The 15,500-nt window shown below is 52.1% G+C and overlaps 1 protein-coding gene across 4 annotated transcripts in view; it reads left to right on the top strand.

Annotated features, from left to right (window-relative positions):
• Positions 1–13,204, top strand: part of ZER1 (zyg-11 related cell cycle regulator) — a 30,421-nt gene extending 17,217 nt beyond the window's left edge. For 2 of the 4 annotated variants that reach the window (XM_030858445.2, XM_030858446.2), the window contains exons 9-16: positions 3,286–3,501; positions 4,392–4,433; positions 4,600–4,719; positions 5,414–5,529; positions 5,877–6,065; positions 7,159–7,256; positions 8,884–8,986; positions 11,460–13,204. In XM_030858445.2, coding sequence (XP_030714305.1) covers positions 3,286–3,501; positions 4,392–4,433; positions 4,600–4,719; positions 5,414–5,529; positions 5,877–6,065; positions 7,159–7,256; positions 8,884–8,986; positions 11,460–11,517 — 942 coding nt within the window. In that variant the 3' untranslated portion in view covers positions 11,518–13,204. The other 2 variants (XM_060300341.1, XM_060300342.1) reach the window with 2 other exon arrangements.
• Positions 13,205–15,500: the final 2,296 nt, after the last annotated feature.

The raw sequence follows: 15,500 nt of genomic DNA on the forward strand, positions 1-15,500 counted from the left end.
GGGCCTTTGCTCGTGCTAACTCCTTAGCCTGCCTAGTGACACTCTGCTGAGGTGGGTATTTTTTTCAATAACTGCTTTTATTATAAAAGTAATCAAAATTTTTACTGGAGAAAAATTACAGGTATAAAAGAAAAAAACAACAACAACCCGTAATCCCAGCACACAGAGAGCCAAGATTAACGATGGATATCTACTGTTCTGGCTTTTAGTCTGTGCATATTTATTTAGTAAATGGGACCATTCTGTGTGTACTGTTGTATAACCTGGATTTTCATTTCAACAGCGTCTTGTAAATGTGAACATCTCCCATATCAACAAAACATTTTACAACAAAATTTTAAAAGCATTGTTTCTTTTCTGATTACAAAAGTGAGATACCTAATGCTTAGAAAACAAATTCAAGTAATAGAAAATGCACTAACTAGAAAGTGAAAGTTCCAATCCCAGCTCTCCTCCCCCCGGGGCAGCTGATTTGAACAAGTCGGCTTCATAATTGTTGATGTCGGCATAGTGTGAAGTGTTCTCATTCAAGGAGAGGCTGCCCTGGTGCTGACTCTGTGCTGGGGCTCAGAGGCAGTGGTCAAGCCCCATCCCCGAGGTGTAGCAGGACGGGGCTCCCCCGAATACATGGGCTGCACTTACTGAGTCAGCCCCACGGTTGAACATTTAGGTTGCTTTTCATGTTTTGCTATTTCAAATAAGGCTTTGCTGAATACAAGTAATTGATGCTCCTCATGAGACACGTCTAAAAAGGAGAATGGCTGGAGCAGTGGGTTTGTGTATTTTTAAAGCATTTGGTACGTGTTCTTGCATCGTCCTCCAGAAAGGCTCTGGTGGGGATATAGTCTCTGCAGGGATGAGAAGGCCCCCTTTCCCACTGCCTGCCAACTCCAGACCTTAGAGCAACAGTTCTTCCTGCATTGAGATTGATTTTATAATCAGGTAAAAGGCTTGTCTTTTTTTTTTTTTTTTTTTAACGAGAAAAGAATGCTAGCTGAAGACTCGCAAATTCATAAACTCTTTCAAAGAAATAGAAATTCAAGTAACAAGATAATCACTTTTTAAAATTTATTTATTTATTTAGTTAGTTATTTTTGGCTGTGTTGGGTCTTCGTTTCTGTGCAAGGGCTTTCTCTAGTTGTGGCAAGCGGGGGCCACTCTTCATCGCGGTGCGCGGGCCTCTCACTGTCATGGCCTCTCTTGTTGCGGAGCACAAGCTCCAGACGCGCAGGCTCAGTAGTTGTGGCTCACGGGCCTAGTTGCTCCGCAGCATGTGGGATCCTCCCAGACCAGGGCCCGAACCCATGTCCCCTGCATTGGCAGGCAGATTCTCAACCACTGTGCCACCAGGGAAGCCCGATAATCACTTTTTGACTCGAGAGATTGATGATGTCCGTTGACAAAGGTCAGGGGAAGAACACACTCGCACTTTCCACTGGTGAGGTGTGACCTGAACAACCTCTTCACAGGGCAACTTGCAGAACCTGCCAAAACTGTGAATGCATTTATCTTTTGGCGTAAATTCCACAGTTAGAAATGTTTTTAGAGGAAAAAGATACATGTACATCCTCCCTTTTTGATTAAATAAGACGTCAGAGGCAACCAAAATGTTTTAGCAATAGGGGCCTGGACCTGAAAGATTAACGTAAGATCTGCCCACATCATGGGATATGATGGTAAATCTGTACATCCTAACATGGAAAGATGGATGGCTCTGCATGTTGATAAGTGAAGAGAAGTTTTGGACCAATATGGATAAAACCTTCTTTCGCCTCTCCCCTCCCCCAAGTATACATTTGTATTTCCATGGTAGAAAAATCTAGAAGGTTGTGCATCAAACTTTTTTTTCTTTTAATATTTTTGGCTGCGTTGGGTCTTCGTTGCTGTGCGCAGGCTTTCTCTAGTTGCGGCGAGCGGGGGCTACTCTTCGTTGTGGTGCGTGGGCTTCTCATTGCGGTGGCTTCTCTTGCTGTGGGACACGGGTTCTAGGTGTGCAGGCTTCAGTAGTTGTGGCACGTGGGCTCAGCAGTTGTGGCTTGCGGGCTCCAGAGCACAGGCTCCGTAGTCGTGGCGCACGGGCTTAGTTGCTCCACGGCATGTGGGATCTTCCTGGACCAGGGCTCGAACCCATGTCCCCTACGTTGGCAGGCGGATCCTTAACCTCTGCGCCACCAGGGAAGTCCTGCATCAAACTTTTAACGGCAATTACTTCTGAAGAATTAAGTGGGGGACTTTATAACTTTCTACTCAGATAGTATTTTTTGAAATTTTTATAGTAAGTATTGCTTTTATGATTTAAAATAATTTTTTTTCTCAAATTACGAAATATATGTATATTGTGGGGGAGAAAAAGGACAGAGTTAACAAGGGTTAACAAGTTAATTAGAGGATTAGGATATCCTCTAATTTATATAAGTAATGAAGTATGGTGAACTTCCAGTATCTATTGAGAAAGCATGGAAGGAAATTATGAGGAAAATGCACTGAGAACACTGTAAAATAAAGAAAGAAAGAAACCCACAGACAGCACAAAGAGTAATTGAGGATGTGGAGTGACTGGAACTTTTCTGTGCTTCTGGTAGGAGTATAAACTGGTACAGCCACCTTGGAAACAGTCTGGTGTTAACCTGGTAAAGCTGAAGACGTGCACACCTTGTGACCTAGAAACTCCACCCTGCGCGTGGGTGCCCTAGAGGAGCCCACACACATGGACACCAGGATGCACGTACAGGACACTGTTTGAAGTAGCCAAACACTGAAGTCTACCCGAACGTCCGCTAGCAGTGGACTGCATAAATAAATTAGAATTCTATACTGCAAATGAAAAAAAATGCATTTCAGCTACTTATAACAAGACGGTTGATCTTGCAAACCTGTGGTTGAACAAAAAGCCACAAGATGCTAGAGAATCTTTCAAGTGAAAGGCAGGGATGGGGCTCTCTCGTGGGGAGAGGGGCTTATGACCAGGAAGGGACATATGGGGACTTTTGGGTGCTGGCAATGTTGTTTCTTGACCCAAATGGTGTTTACATGGTTGTTGAAAAGCTTGTTTGCTTTATAATTATTTGCAAAACTATACATTTGTGTTTTATGCACTCTTCTGTATATTACAGTTCACGTTTTTAAAAAATATTTAAAAAAAAAAAAGCCTCGTAGTCTCCTCTTCCAGGCAGCCTTCGTGGACCACCACAGCTCTGGATGATCTCACACCTCTAGGGAGCCCCTCAAGTCCAGCTCCCAAGGCTGACCCTGACTGTGCTCCGCTTGTCTCCTGGCCCCGCCCAGGTCCAGCGGAACTGCTGCCTGACCCTCTGCAACTTCAGCATCCCTGAGGAGCTGGAGTTCCAGTACCGCCGAGTCAACGAGCTCTTGCTCAGCATCCTCAACCCCACGCGGCAGGACGAGTCGATCCAGCGCATCGCCGTGCACCTGTGCAACGCCCTGGTCTGCCAGGTGGACAACGACCACAAGGAGGCCGTGGGCAAGATGGGCTTTGTCGTGGTGCGTGCGCGCGCGGCGGGGGCTGCGTCTCCCTCCCTCCTCCACAGCCCCACTGCCCAAAGGGAGGATTTGGGCCGGACCAAAGGAAGAATTTCCTGGGACTTCCCTGGCGGTCCAGTGGTTAAGACTCTGAGCTTCCAATACAGGGGCTGCGGGTTCGATCCCTGGTCTGGGGAGCTAAGATCCCATGTGCCACGTGGAACAGCCACCCCCCCCCCAAAAAAAAAAACAGCTACTTCCAAAGGAAGAATTTCCTAACGGTGAAATTTGCTGATGACCCGTAGATTTCCTCCACCTAGAGAACACTCTGTCATCCTCTCCCAGTCCCTCCACTCTCCTGTTGGGTCCCACTGTACAAGTCACTCCTGCCTCCTCAGACCAAGTGCCCCTCTTATGTCTTCCCAACTGGGATTAAATAAATATCTGAGGGCCTATCTGTTTAACATCAGCCTCCCCACTGGCTGTGAGCTCCGTAGGGAGAGACGCCGTGCTTGTTCCTTCCATCATCCCGTCCCTGGCACTTCCTAGCACAGGGCCTGGTGCACAGTGGGGAGTTAATAAATATTTGCTGAAGAAAGGAAGGCACATCTAGTCTCCTCCTTTCAGTTATCACTGGGGAGGCTGAAACCCACAGAGGAGGAGGGCCGTGCCCACAGCCACGTGGGGTCAGGCTCGAGCCAGGACTAGCACCCAGGCGTCCTGATGCCAAGTATCAGGTCCGTGGGTGGTACTTCTCCCAACAGCCTCCCAAATAGAGAGGCAGATTTGGTCTCGTCGGGATGTATTAACAGGAATAGAATTGCTAACTCTTCCCTCCCTCTTGGTTCTTGGGGGACATGGTAGCTCTTGAAGCCCTGGCCCCCCTGGCAAGTTCTCTTCTCTGCCCACAGACCATGCTGAAGCTGATTCAGAAGAAGCTGCTGGACAAGATAGTAAGTTGAGTCTTCATGGAGCCACCCTGCCCCTCCCCTAGCCTGAGAAGGGACTGGCTTGCCCCTGGGGGGGTGTCCACATTGTGTCAGGGGACCCTGTCACCGGGTGCCAGGAGCCTGGGGGCCCATCCAGGTGAACCTGTGCTGAGCCGTCTCCCCGCTGCAGTGCGACCAGGTGATGGAGTTCTCCTGGAGCGCCCTGTGGAACATCACGGATGAGACCCCCGACAACTGCGAGATGTTCCTTAACTTCAACGGCATGAAGCTCTTCCTGGACTGCCTGAAGGTAGCGCCCTCTCCAGAAGCCTCCTTACTCCCACTTGGCCGCTCTTCTGTCCCCATGTCCCCCAGCAACCCCTCTCCCCATGGTTCCCATGGACGGGCAGTGGGGGTCAACTCACAGGCCCGCCAGCCCAGGATTTGCTGCCAACAGGAAGGAGCTCCAGAGGTCTTCCCTGACCCAGACGACCTGGCTGGGCGCCCCCTTAGAGCCCTCCCTCCAAGGGAGAACTCAGACCCGTCCTTCTCAGCATGATTTCTCAGACTCTCTAGGTCTGGCTGGGGTCCACTGAGGTATCAGCCAGACAGAATTCTGTCCAGTAGGATGGTCTCTTCATCCTAAAACTCATTCTTGATTGTCTTGCTCTAGTTTCCAAAAGGATTCCCTTAGACTAATATTTTGAGCTTTGGTAAATAGAATCATGTTTGTCCCATTCACAATTTTATAGGTCACATCTCCACTCAGCCTTTGATTTTGTGGCAGGGAGCTCTACCACTTTAATCCCTTGTAGTGTGTACCCAGCACTGTCCTAGGTGTACCGGAAGGTAGGAGAGCAGCAGATTGCACCCGCCCCCCCACCCCCGCTTTGTCTATCTAGTTGAAATGGCCAGACAGATGCTCATAAAGCTTCTAGGTTACCAGTATCAGACACTAATTAAGTACTCATTGATATGACCCCCAATGGCTCTCATTTTGCCAGGAGTTCCCAGAGAAGCAGGAGCTGCATCGGAATATGCTAGGACTCTTGGGGAATGTGGCAGAGGTGAAGGAGCTACGGCCCCAGCTAATGACTTCCCAATTCATCAGTGTCTTCAGGTTGGTACTTCTCTTCTTTTCCTTTTTGCCTTGGCTGCCAGGATGCTCAGAGCTCTAGTCAGTGCTCAGTTCCAGTAACTGCTGTTAGCCTAGATTTCTGTTAGGAATGCCGCCTTCACTCTATGATGCAGTTTCTTATTCTTTCAACCCTCCATAAATGGTCCTGTTGTAGCTGTATCTTACCTTAAGCGACCTTATATACCCTTTAGAAGTCATCTGGGTACAAATGATAAGTGATAAAGAAATCAATAGTACCTCTGGTATCTGGTCTTTTAGTTGGGGTCCAGCAGCTGGTATCTGAAGAGGGACTTGGGGATCAGGACTCCATTCTTCTCTCTTCTTGGCAGCAACCTGCTGGAGAGCAAGGCTGATGGGATTGAGGTTTCCTACAATGCCTGTGGCGTCCTCTCCCACATCATGTTTGATGGCCCTGAGGCCTGGGGCATCTGTGAACCCCAGCGGGAGGAGGTAGAGGAGCGCATGTGGGCAGCCATCCAGAGCTGGGACATCAACTCACGGAGAAATATCAATTACAGGTGCGGAGTGGGGAGGCGTGGGACGTGGACGTGGGGTAAGTGCTAGGACAGGATGCTCCTTCCCAACAAGGTCTGGTGCGAGCTGCTTGCCCTCCTCCTCGTCCTGTGCCAGGCGTTACTAACCGAGGTGTCGTCCACGTAGAGCGCAGCATGTGAATGTGCACATCTCACCTCTACAGTTTGGTGCCTGTTTCCTCACGTCCACACCTGTGTGTACCCAGAGCCTGTCGTTTACAAACATTTGATACCCGTCCAGTTGTGGAAAAAGAAGGAGAAAATACAGACACGCAGCAGGAAACGAAACGGAAACCATTCACTCCCTAGAAGGGCGTCCCCCCACATTCTGGCGCCCCCCTTCCAGCAGTTTTCTGTGCACAGATTTAATTACCTCCAGTCCAGCTGGCATCAAGTCTTACTATCTCGTGTGTGAATTTCCAGCCGCAGCTATGCGTCTCCCTCATCGTTTTATGCCTGAGTCACTTTCTGTGTGCACCTGGGCCATCTTGTATTGATGGACATTGAAGTTGAAAACCCGTGTTGGGAGGAACAGGCTCATGCTCGTGGCTTTGCCGACACTCCAGTTACTGTCATTTCAGAGGAGAGCTGAAGTGGAATCGCTGGCCCGGGGAGGGGGTGGAGGTTGCACATACATTTTTCAGGCTTTTGGACCATGACTCCAGATGATGCGTAGTAGAAGGCCATTATGGGAAGTGCAGTCAATCTCTGCTGCTTCCCAGGGTCCTTTGTCCCCCACCTCCCAGGGTGCTCATGACCTCTCTCACCAGGGCGCTCTCTTTGTGGAGCCTGAAGGGCCGGGTGCCCCCCGTCCCCTCCATCCTACTGGCCTGCTCATCATTTGTCCACGGGACCCTTCAGTGAGGACAAACCCCCAACAAGAGACAATGCACCTCCCCCCACAATGCCCGGCATCAAAAGTGACCTTGAGGGAGTTCCCTGGTGGCCTAGTGGTTAGGATTCCAGGCTTTCACTGCCATGTCCTGGCTTCATTCCCTGGTCAGGAAACCGAGATCCCTCAAGCCGCACGGAGTGGCAAAAAAAAAAAAAAAAGTGACCTTGATTTTTCTTCCTATAGGTCATTTGAGCCAATTCTTCGCCTCCTTCCCCAGGGCATCTCACCTGTCAGCCAGCATTGGGCCACCTGGGCCCTGTACAACCTGGTGTCTGTCTACCGTGAGTACCCACTAACCCTTTGTTCACTCATCGGCTGAAAGCAGACTTGCCCTCAGGGAGGTGATAATCCGGGTGGAAGTACTATGAGAGCTGGTGTCAGTGTCTGCGTCTCAGCACCCAGCCCTCCACTTTCTGGCATTGGTGGGACACCCAGCATAATGGCTGGCCCCTGCCTCATGGGCAGAAGCAGGCCTGGCAGATGAGCCGGCCCATCCAGAGATCCCAGACAGCTTTCTTAATGTTTCCTGCTTCCATACAAGTGAATAGTCAAAAATCTCCATGCCTTCTGTAAGGCAGGGTAAGACCAACCCAAACCAAGAACTAACCCCCGAGGAAACAGACGTCCGAGAGAACAGGAGAGAACTTGAAAACAGGTCTCACTCATTTCCTCAGAGAGACTCCCACCCCCTCTTAGAAGAGCCTGAACTGTCCGCTGCTCAGTGGCTTTGGGGGAGAGGAAAAAGAGGGTGCAGCACCAAGAGACTTTGATTGCAGACCAGGTTTGACCCCTAGTTCTCTCCTTTACTGGTTATGTGATCTCATGCAGGTTATTTAACCTCTCTGGGCCTCAGTTTTCTCCTCTGTAAAATGGGGATAATAACACTTACCTCATAAGGTTGATGTGAAAAGAGAACCAGCAGAAAGTGCTGAGCCCTGGTGCCTGGATACTGCTCAGTCCTGCTACTGGCAGCGTGAATAAGAGTGCAGGCCTTGGGGGAAGACTGCCTGTGTTACTTTGAGCAGGTTTCTCAACCTCTCCATGCCTCATTTGCCTCATCTTTAAAATGGGGTAGTAATAGTACTTTCCGCATAGGATTGCTATGAAGTAAGACATGTAAAGTGTTTGGAAGAGTGCTTTGGCACATCCCAGCTGTTCAGTAAGCATTTGCCAATTTTCTATTATTCCTTGAGGTTAGTCTTACTAAAAAGTAGCACCTTACCTCAAAGAGGCAGTGTAGCACAGAGGAAGAGCCCTGAGCCCGGACTCCCTCAGACAAGCCTCTAGGGTGACTTTGAGTGGATTACTTCATCTCTCTGAAACTCAGCTCTTTCATCATTAAATGGAGATGATAAAAATAGCTCCTACGACATAGAGCTGCTGGAGGGCCATTGACATGCCCGTGTTCTCCGTGGAGCGTATAGCCCTGGATACCGAGCCCTAGAATGTTCTCTGTTGGAGTGAGCCATGAAGCCACCCAATAGGTAGCCCTGGTGGTTCCATCCTGGCTGGAAATATTTTGTTAAAAGTACAAATAAACAGGTTCCTGGATCTGTTGAATCAGGATAGCCAAGGGCAGTGCTTAGGAAGCTCTATTTTTACAAAAACTTCTCAGAGTAGAAGGTGCTGGTTTGGGTGACATTTGGCGGGGGGAAATGCCACAGTGAGGCAAAGAAGGGAAGAGCCTTTTCCAAGGGGTTCACCCCTTGCTTCCCCCAGGTGGCCTCAGAACTTGGGCCCCAGGGCTGGGCAAACATGGCTCCTGGCCGGTTGCAGCAGTGCCCTCACTCAGGGCCGAGTCTTCATCCCGCCTTCTGGGAGGGCAGTTCTTGCAGCAAGGGTGGGTTTCTGAGCAACAGGCTGATAGAAATCCCACCCTGATCACCTGCTGTCTGTCCCTATCCATAGCGGACAAGTACTGCCCCCTGCTGATCAAAGAAGGTGGAATGCCCCTCCTGAGGGACATGATCAAGATGGCAACCGCGCGGCAAGAGACCAAGGAAATGGCCCGGTGAGAGACTGGCAGTGTTTCTGCTTGGAGCCTAGACTTGGGGGAGCGAGGGACACAGCCAGGCCCTCTCGTGGTTAGGAATGGCTGAAATTCCCAGGGGCAACTCAGAGCTGAGTGAGGAGGTGGACAGCATACTGACGTCCAGCTGGGGCCTCCCTGAGTGTCATTTTGGCCACAGTGCGGCCGGAAACTGGATGACCAAGCTCTGAGCGGAGCGTCATTGCCCTCATCTGTAAGGTTTATTTTCTTACGTCCTCTCATCCCTGGGCATTAGCAAGTCAGGTCAGAACTTGTCATTATTTTTGGCCAAAGACATTCCAACTAAAGAGAGGACACAGTATGGTAAAATACATAGGGATCAGGCAGAATGCAAATGAGTTTCTGAATGTGAAGGTCCCGGACACGGCAGGGCCATCAAGGCCTTCCTCTGCTGTGTCGTTTTTCACTACCGGGTCTAAAATATCATCTACCGGGATCTCACACCCATCAGTGCACAAGAGAGACCCTCAGAGATGCTACGTGTCGCAATCAGCAGTAACGACCTTGCTTTCCCCGGGATACATTCTAGAAGAGAACAGAGTTAAGTTTACCCCAGTTCTAAACACAGTGCAGAATAAAGAGTATCGTGGGGGAGGGGCCTGGAGCTCAGAGGCTCCCCAGACAACTACTCACTGGCTGTTTCTGCAGTTATTGTCGGCAAAAGGCACTGCTTGGGCTTCCCTGGTTGCGCAGTGGTTGAGAGTCCGCCTGCCGATGCAGGGGACACGGGTTCGTGCCCCGGTCCGGGAAGATCCCACATGCCGCGGAGCGGCTGGGCCCATGAGCCATGGCTGCTGAGCCTGCGCTTCCGGAGCCTGTGCTCCGCAACGGGAGAGGCCACAACAGCGAGAGACCTGCGTACCGCAAAAAAAAAAAAAAAAAAGGCACCGCTTAAACGTTATTTTTGTTTTTAATTTATTTATTTTTGGCTATGTTGGGTCCTTGTTGCTGCGCGCAGGCTTTCTCTAGTTGTGGCGAGCGGGGGCTACTCTTCGTTGCGGTGTGTGGACTTCTCATTGCAGTGGCTTCTCTTGTTGCGGAGCATGGGCTCTAGGCATGCAGGCTTCAGTAGTTGTGGCTCGCAGGCTCAGTAGTTGTGGCTCGTGGGCTCTAGAGCGCAGCCTCAGTAGTTGTGGCGCACGGGCTTAGTTGCTCTGCGGCATGTAGGATCTTCCCGGATCGGGGCTCGAACCTGTGTCCCCTGCATTGGCAGGCGGATTCCTAACCACTGCACCACCAGGGAAGCCCACTGCTTAAACATTTAATTGACAGATTGGTCTGAGTTTGAGAATGGTAAAATGAGTGGTTCTCCAACTTAATCTCCCTAAAGAATCACCTAAAAAGATTGTTAAAAACATTCAGTTCCACCTAGATTTTCTTTTCTGGGGTGGGCCTGGGAATGTGCATTGTCAACAGGGCTCCCAGGAGGTTTGAGAAGCACTGGGTAAGACTGACCCGTAACCTACCCCAGTCACTTTGAACATCTCTGTAAGACTTGAGGTGTGTACCCAAGCTGGCCAGCCTGATGGCAGGGTGCTTAGAAATCCCTCTGCCTGTTCACCAGTCCTGTCCCACCCCAGGCATCCCTTACTTCCTAAAAGGCATTGAGGCACCTCTTGAGCACATGGAGGCTGCCGTGCACACACACACACACACACACACACACACACACACACACACACACACACACACACACACACACACACACACACACACACACACACACACACACACACACACACACACACACACACACACACACACGCCACCAACCCAGAGGCTTAGTGTGAACGGGAAGGCCATGCAGGGTTCAGGGTGACACCTGACGGCGGTTCCCAAGGGCCAGACTAGAGTGAGAGACAGACTCGAGATCTGAGCATGAGGGGTGACTCCCAAACGCTGCACGGGGACTTGGCCGCTGCAGGGTGTCGGGCCCTTGTACTTGTGCAAGCACAGCTGCCCTAGCCCTACCCGGACCTGCTGCTGGAGCAGGATCTCTGGGTGAATCTGATGTGCAGCCAGTTTGGGGACCACCAGTAGACTTTGGGGAAGAAAAAGGCCTGGGTGTACAGGGAAAAGGTGAAGAAGGAAGATGTTGCTGAAAAAGAGACCAGAAGGTTTTGGAGGTTAGGCCTGAGCTGATTCAGGGACGCCCCTAACCACAGGTGCCCAGGCACTGAGAGGTGGAAAGGGGGCCTGGGGAAGTAGGAGGGGAGCACGCGGGGCTGATGGCATTCGTGGCCACGAGTACCATTTCCTGGGTACCCCGCACATGCTGGCCACTCTGCCCACCACTTTGTGCACTTCATCTCATTCAGCGTCAACATCATGGTTACCGTTGGCTAACAAATCCCGCAGCCTGATCAGCTGGGAGGGGCTGGGCCCACCCCAACCCCAGCCCACCCTCCAATCCTCTTTCTCTCATTGTCTCCAGCAAGGTGATTGAGCACTGCAGTAACTTTAAAGAGGAGAACATGGACACATCCAGATAGAGGCCTCTGCCCCCACGGCCGCCACTGCTCTGGACCACGAGGCTGGGAGGAAGCACCCTCAAGCAGCCCAGCTGGCAGATCCCCACCCGGGGAGCCTCCCAACTGGATGAAGGGACACAGGGGGACTTTTGCACAACCGACGCTTTTCCTTAACATTAGTGAGATATATATATATATAATATATATATATATATTATATATATATATTTTATATATATATATTATATATATATTATTTTTTTTTGGTTAGGAAGTGTGAAGTTTTGTGTGTATGATTTCTGTACAAAAACAAAAGAAACACTCCCTGAGTCCTCGCAGCTTCCTTGGCCATTCTCAAGCCCCAACTCAAAGCCTTCATCGCTGCCACACTCACTCCTACCCCTGCCAGACTAAATGCCCGTAACATTGTGAGTGTCCAGCCCTCGCCCTGTAACCTCTGACCTTGGCCTCCCTTCCTGTTAGGAGAGGCAGTGGGCTTTCGATAGCCCACTCCAGCACCCTAACCCACCCACCAAAGCCTGAGAACGCCCTCTAGGTTCCTGGGTGCAGCTGATGGGGTTTGGAGATTACAACTAACCCCACTGGGTCTCCCAAATGCCTTGGTGCTCTCGGCTGTGGGCCTCTGGGGCGAGCAAGTAAGCCGTACCTGCCTAGGTCCAGGCAGTCCCAGCCCCAGAGGGCCCTCGAGGAGTGGAGCTCACAGTGGCTCTGCTGCCCTCTGGCCAGGCCTGCCTGAGGCCACGCTGCTATGGAGGCTGCCTCCTAGTCTCCCACCAGGTCCCAGGCTGTCGAAGGCCCCAGCCCAGGGCTGGTCAGAATTCAGGCAGATTCCACTGCCCCTTCTGCCAAACATATCCAGAACCTGCCCCCCACCCTGGAAGCCAGCACCTCCTGGGGCCAGGGGCTTTTTCCCCTCACCCCCTACCCCTCATCTGCCCGCAGCACCCATGGTGCCCAGGCACCCCACCAGCAGAACTGAGCCTGCCTCACTCGCCCCTGCCTGCCCCGCTGCCCAGAGGACCCCACACCTCTCTCACAGGCAGGAGGTCCCCAAGCCACCCTTTCCCGGTGGCAACAGGCAGACACCTCCAGACCAGCATTTGGCACATCCTGCAGCGGCCCTGCCCGGCCCTCCGGGGCCCTTCCCGCGCCCCTCCCATACTGACCCCAGGCTTTCCCTCGGAAACCTCCGTGCTGTTGTTTCAGAGAAGTGTGAGACACAAACGTATCTTGAAATATCTTGTGGTCCTCCCTTGATGTCACTCCGAATTGCTTCTCATGGCACAGACGGCGGTGAGGAGGCCCCTCTGGAACAAGGGGCTGGGGAGCAGAGCTGACTCTGCAGGTGGCCCTTGAGGGGTGGCTTTTCTTCCCTCCTCCTTCCCTGGGCCTGTTTTTGGATTCTCCTGGTGTTTCTGCCTGCAGACAGAGCGGTCTGGATGAGCAGCCCAGGGGAGAGGCACCTGGCCTTTCTCCCCTGGGGTCTTTCGCTCCCAGCCGTGGGAAGGGCCAGCTGCCCTGTGTCCCTCAGCTTAGCAGATGGGCCACATCTGCCCCTCCCTTCCATGCTCACGTGGCCTGAGCCAGGCCCCGGGCAGAGCTCACATTGCATTGCATTACCACCTGGGGCCTGGGTAAATGTCTGTACTTTGGGATGTCACAGAAATACATTTTTGTGCAAAGTGGAGCAGAGTGTCTTTTTTTGTGGAAGGGATGGGGTCTGGAGAGGGCCCTGGGCTGGCTCAGGCAGTGGGCCTTGAGTGAGGTTGCGTTGGGTCAGTTTGTGTGCCCAGCCCAGAGGGTCAACTGCAGACTGGGGACAGGTGGCAGATCGGGCTGGAGCACCTGTTTTTCCTTTGCAGCCTCTCCACACCCCTGTGCCCAGACACTGAGGGTACAGCTGGCAACAGACCAACAGGGCCCCCGCCCAGAATGGCTGTCTGATGGTAGAGACAAATGTTAAATACGAGATTATGACCCAGTGTGTGAGGAGCAGGGAGAAGGGAGCACAGAGCAGGTCCCTCCTGTGGGCCGGTGGGAGTGTGCAGCAGAGGCTGGAGTTAGCTGGGCCACAGCCCCTTAGGGAGACGGAAGAGCATACGTGCAGATAAGGGACAGTGTGGTATCCTGGGCAGGGGAGGCTTCTCACAAGCGGAGACATGCGAGCTGAATCCAGCAGAAAGACCGGGCTGCCAGGCCTGGCTGTAGGGGTCCAGGGAAAGAGTGTCCTGGGCAGAGGGCCCTGCCAGGAGAAGACCTCGCAGGGAGAACCACGAAGCCGCCCACGTGGCTGCAGCAGAGTGGAGGGTGAGGGCGCCAGCAGGAGGGGATGAAGGAGCCGGGGCCAAATCCTGAGATGACTCAGCTTTGGCCCAGGATGGTCCTGGTTTACACCTGTTGTCCCAGTGTAAATATCAGCAGTGACTTCCGTGCCCCTGAAGTACTACTGAGGCTGCACCCAATGAGGGAGAGCTCTTCCCCAAAGAACAGTCTAGGTGCTGGTCCCAGATCAAGTGGAACCATTCCCAAACGTGCCAGGTGGTGTGTCCCCAGTGCCCAGTGACAAAGGCCCTCTCCTAGGCCAAACTGTAGCCAGGCTCCAAGCCCTCTTCTCCACTAGGCCACAACCTTGGCCTATAAAAACTACAGACTTCAGGGCTTCCCTGGTGGCGCAGTGGTTGAGAGTCCGCCTGCCGATGCAGGGGACATGGGTTCGTGCCCCGGTCCGGGAGGATCCCACATGCCGCGGAGCGGCTGGGCCCGTGAGCCATGGCCGCTGAGTCTGCGCATCCGGAGCCTGTGCTCTGCAACGGGAGAGGCCACAACAGTGAGAGGCCCGCATACCGCAAAAAAACACAAACAACTACAGACTTCAGCGCAAGTGATTTCGTTCACTCCCACCTCTGACATTAAAAGACTTAAACACTAACATAGCTTCTAACAGCTCAAGGTCACATCCCTAGGATGACCCTAGCCCCCTCTTAAAGTGCCTGCCTGAGAAAGCTCCAGGCTGCCAAAAGAATTTACTGTTTTTAACCAACACCCTGACCACCCTTTCTTAGAGCATTTACTAAAAAGGGCTTACAATTGTGAATGCTTTCTCTGTCCCTCTGAGGTGTATTTGTACCTCCTACAACTCAGGAGTGTCTTTCTCAAGGACCTGATAGCCATCCCTTTAAAATGTAATCATCAGGAAGGATCAGGCCTCTGTCTCCCAGTCTCTGTGGGAGGATAGAAGCTGAACTTCAATTATTGCCAGATAGCAGACACAGCTGGCCTAATCAGCATTTACCCTGACCCACTGTTTGTAATTTTTCACTGCTCTGAGTCTCTTCAAGCCCCTACCCTTCCCCATCTCAACTCCCTCATTCTCCCTTTAAAATACCCAGTCACCTCTATACAAACCAAAGCTGCACTGGGACTTCCCTGGCCTGAAGCCCTGGGTTGGGCAAGGCTGAAGGGTGTAGGTGCTGGCTTAGAGCCGGGGAGACAAGACAGTCCTGTGCTAGACACTCTTATTTCCATTATTGAGTCCTCCAACCACCTCAGCAGGGGGGTACTATTATCATCTCCATTACACAGACAGAAAACAGAGCTCGCAGTGGTTCAGTAACTTGCCCAAACTCATACAGGTAGGAAGAGGCAGTGCTGGGATTTCTGACTCTGACCCAAGTTGGGCCCCTCATAGCCAGACTCTGCACCACGTACCTCCACTCTGCTCTCATCCCATCTGCAATATCTGAAAATGAATAGGAGGTAAGGGTATCACCACGGCGCAACCTTGGGCGAGTCCTGCCCCTCTCGAGGCCTCAGGCGTCACATCTCCGAACCGCGCACAATTCTGCAACCTGAAGTCACAACACCTGGATCTTTGAAGCGTCCAGGAAGCTGTACGCATGCGTTAGGCTGTGGCCCTGGGGCTGGTGGTGGAACCCCAGTGGGGCTGGGTCGAGGCTCCCGACGGCTCCCCGGCTTTCGAAAGT

Source organism: Globicephala melas, chromosome 6, assembly GCF_963455315.2.
Source record: "Globicephala melas chromosome 6, mGloMel1.2, whole genome shotgun sequence".
In the NCBI taxonomy this organism is placed as follows: domain Eukaryota; kingdom Metazoa; phylum Chordata; class Mammalia; order Artiodactyla; family Delphinidae; genus Globicephala; species Globicephala melas.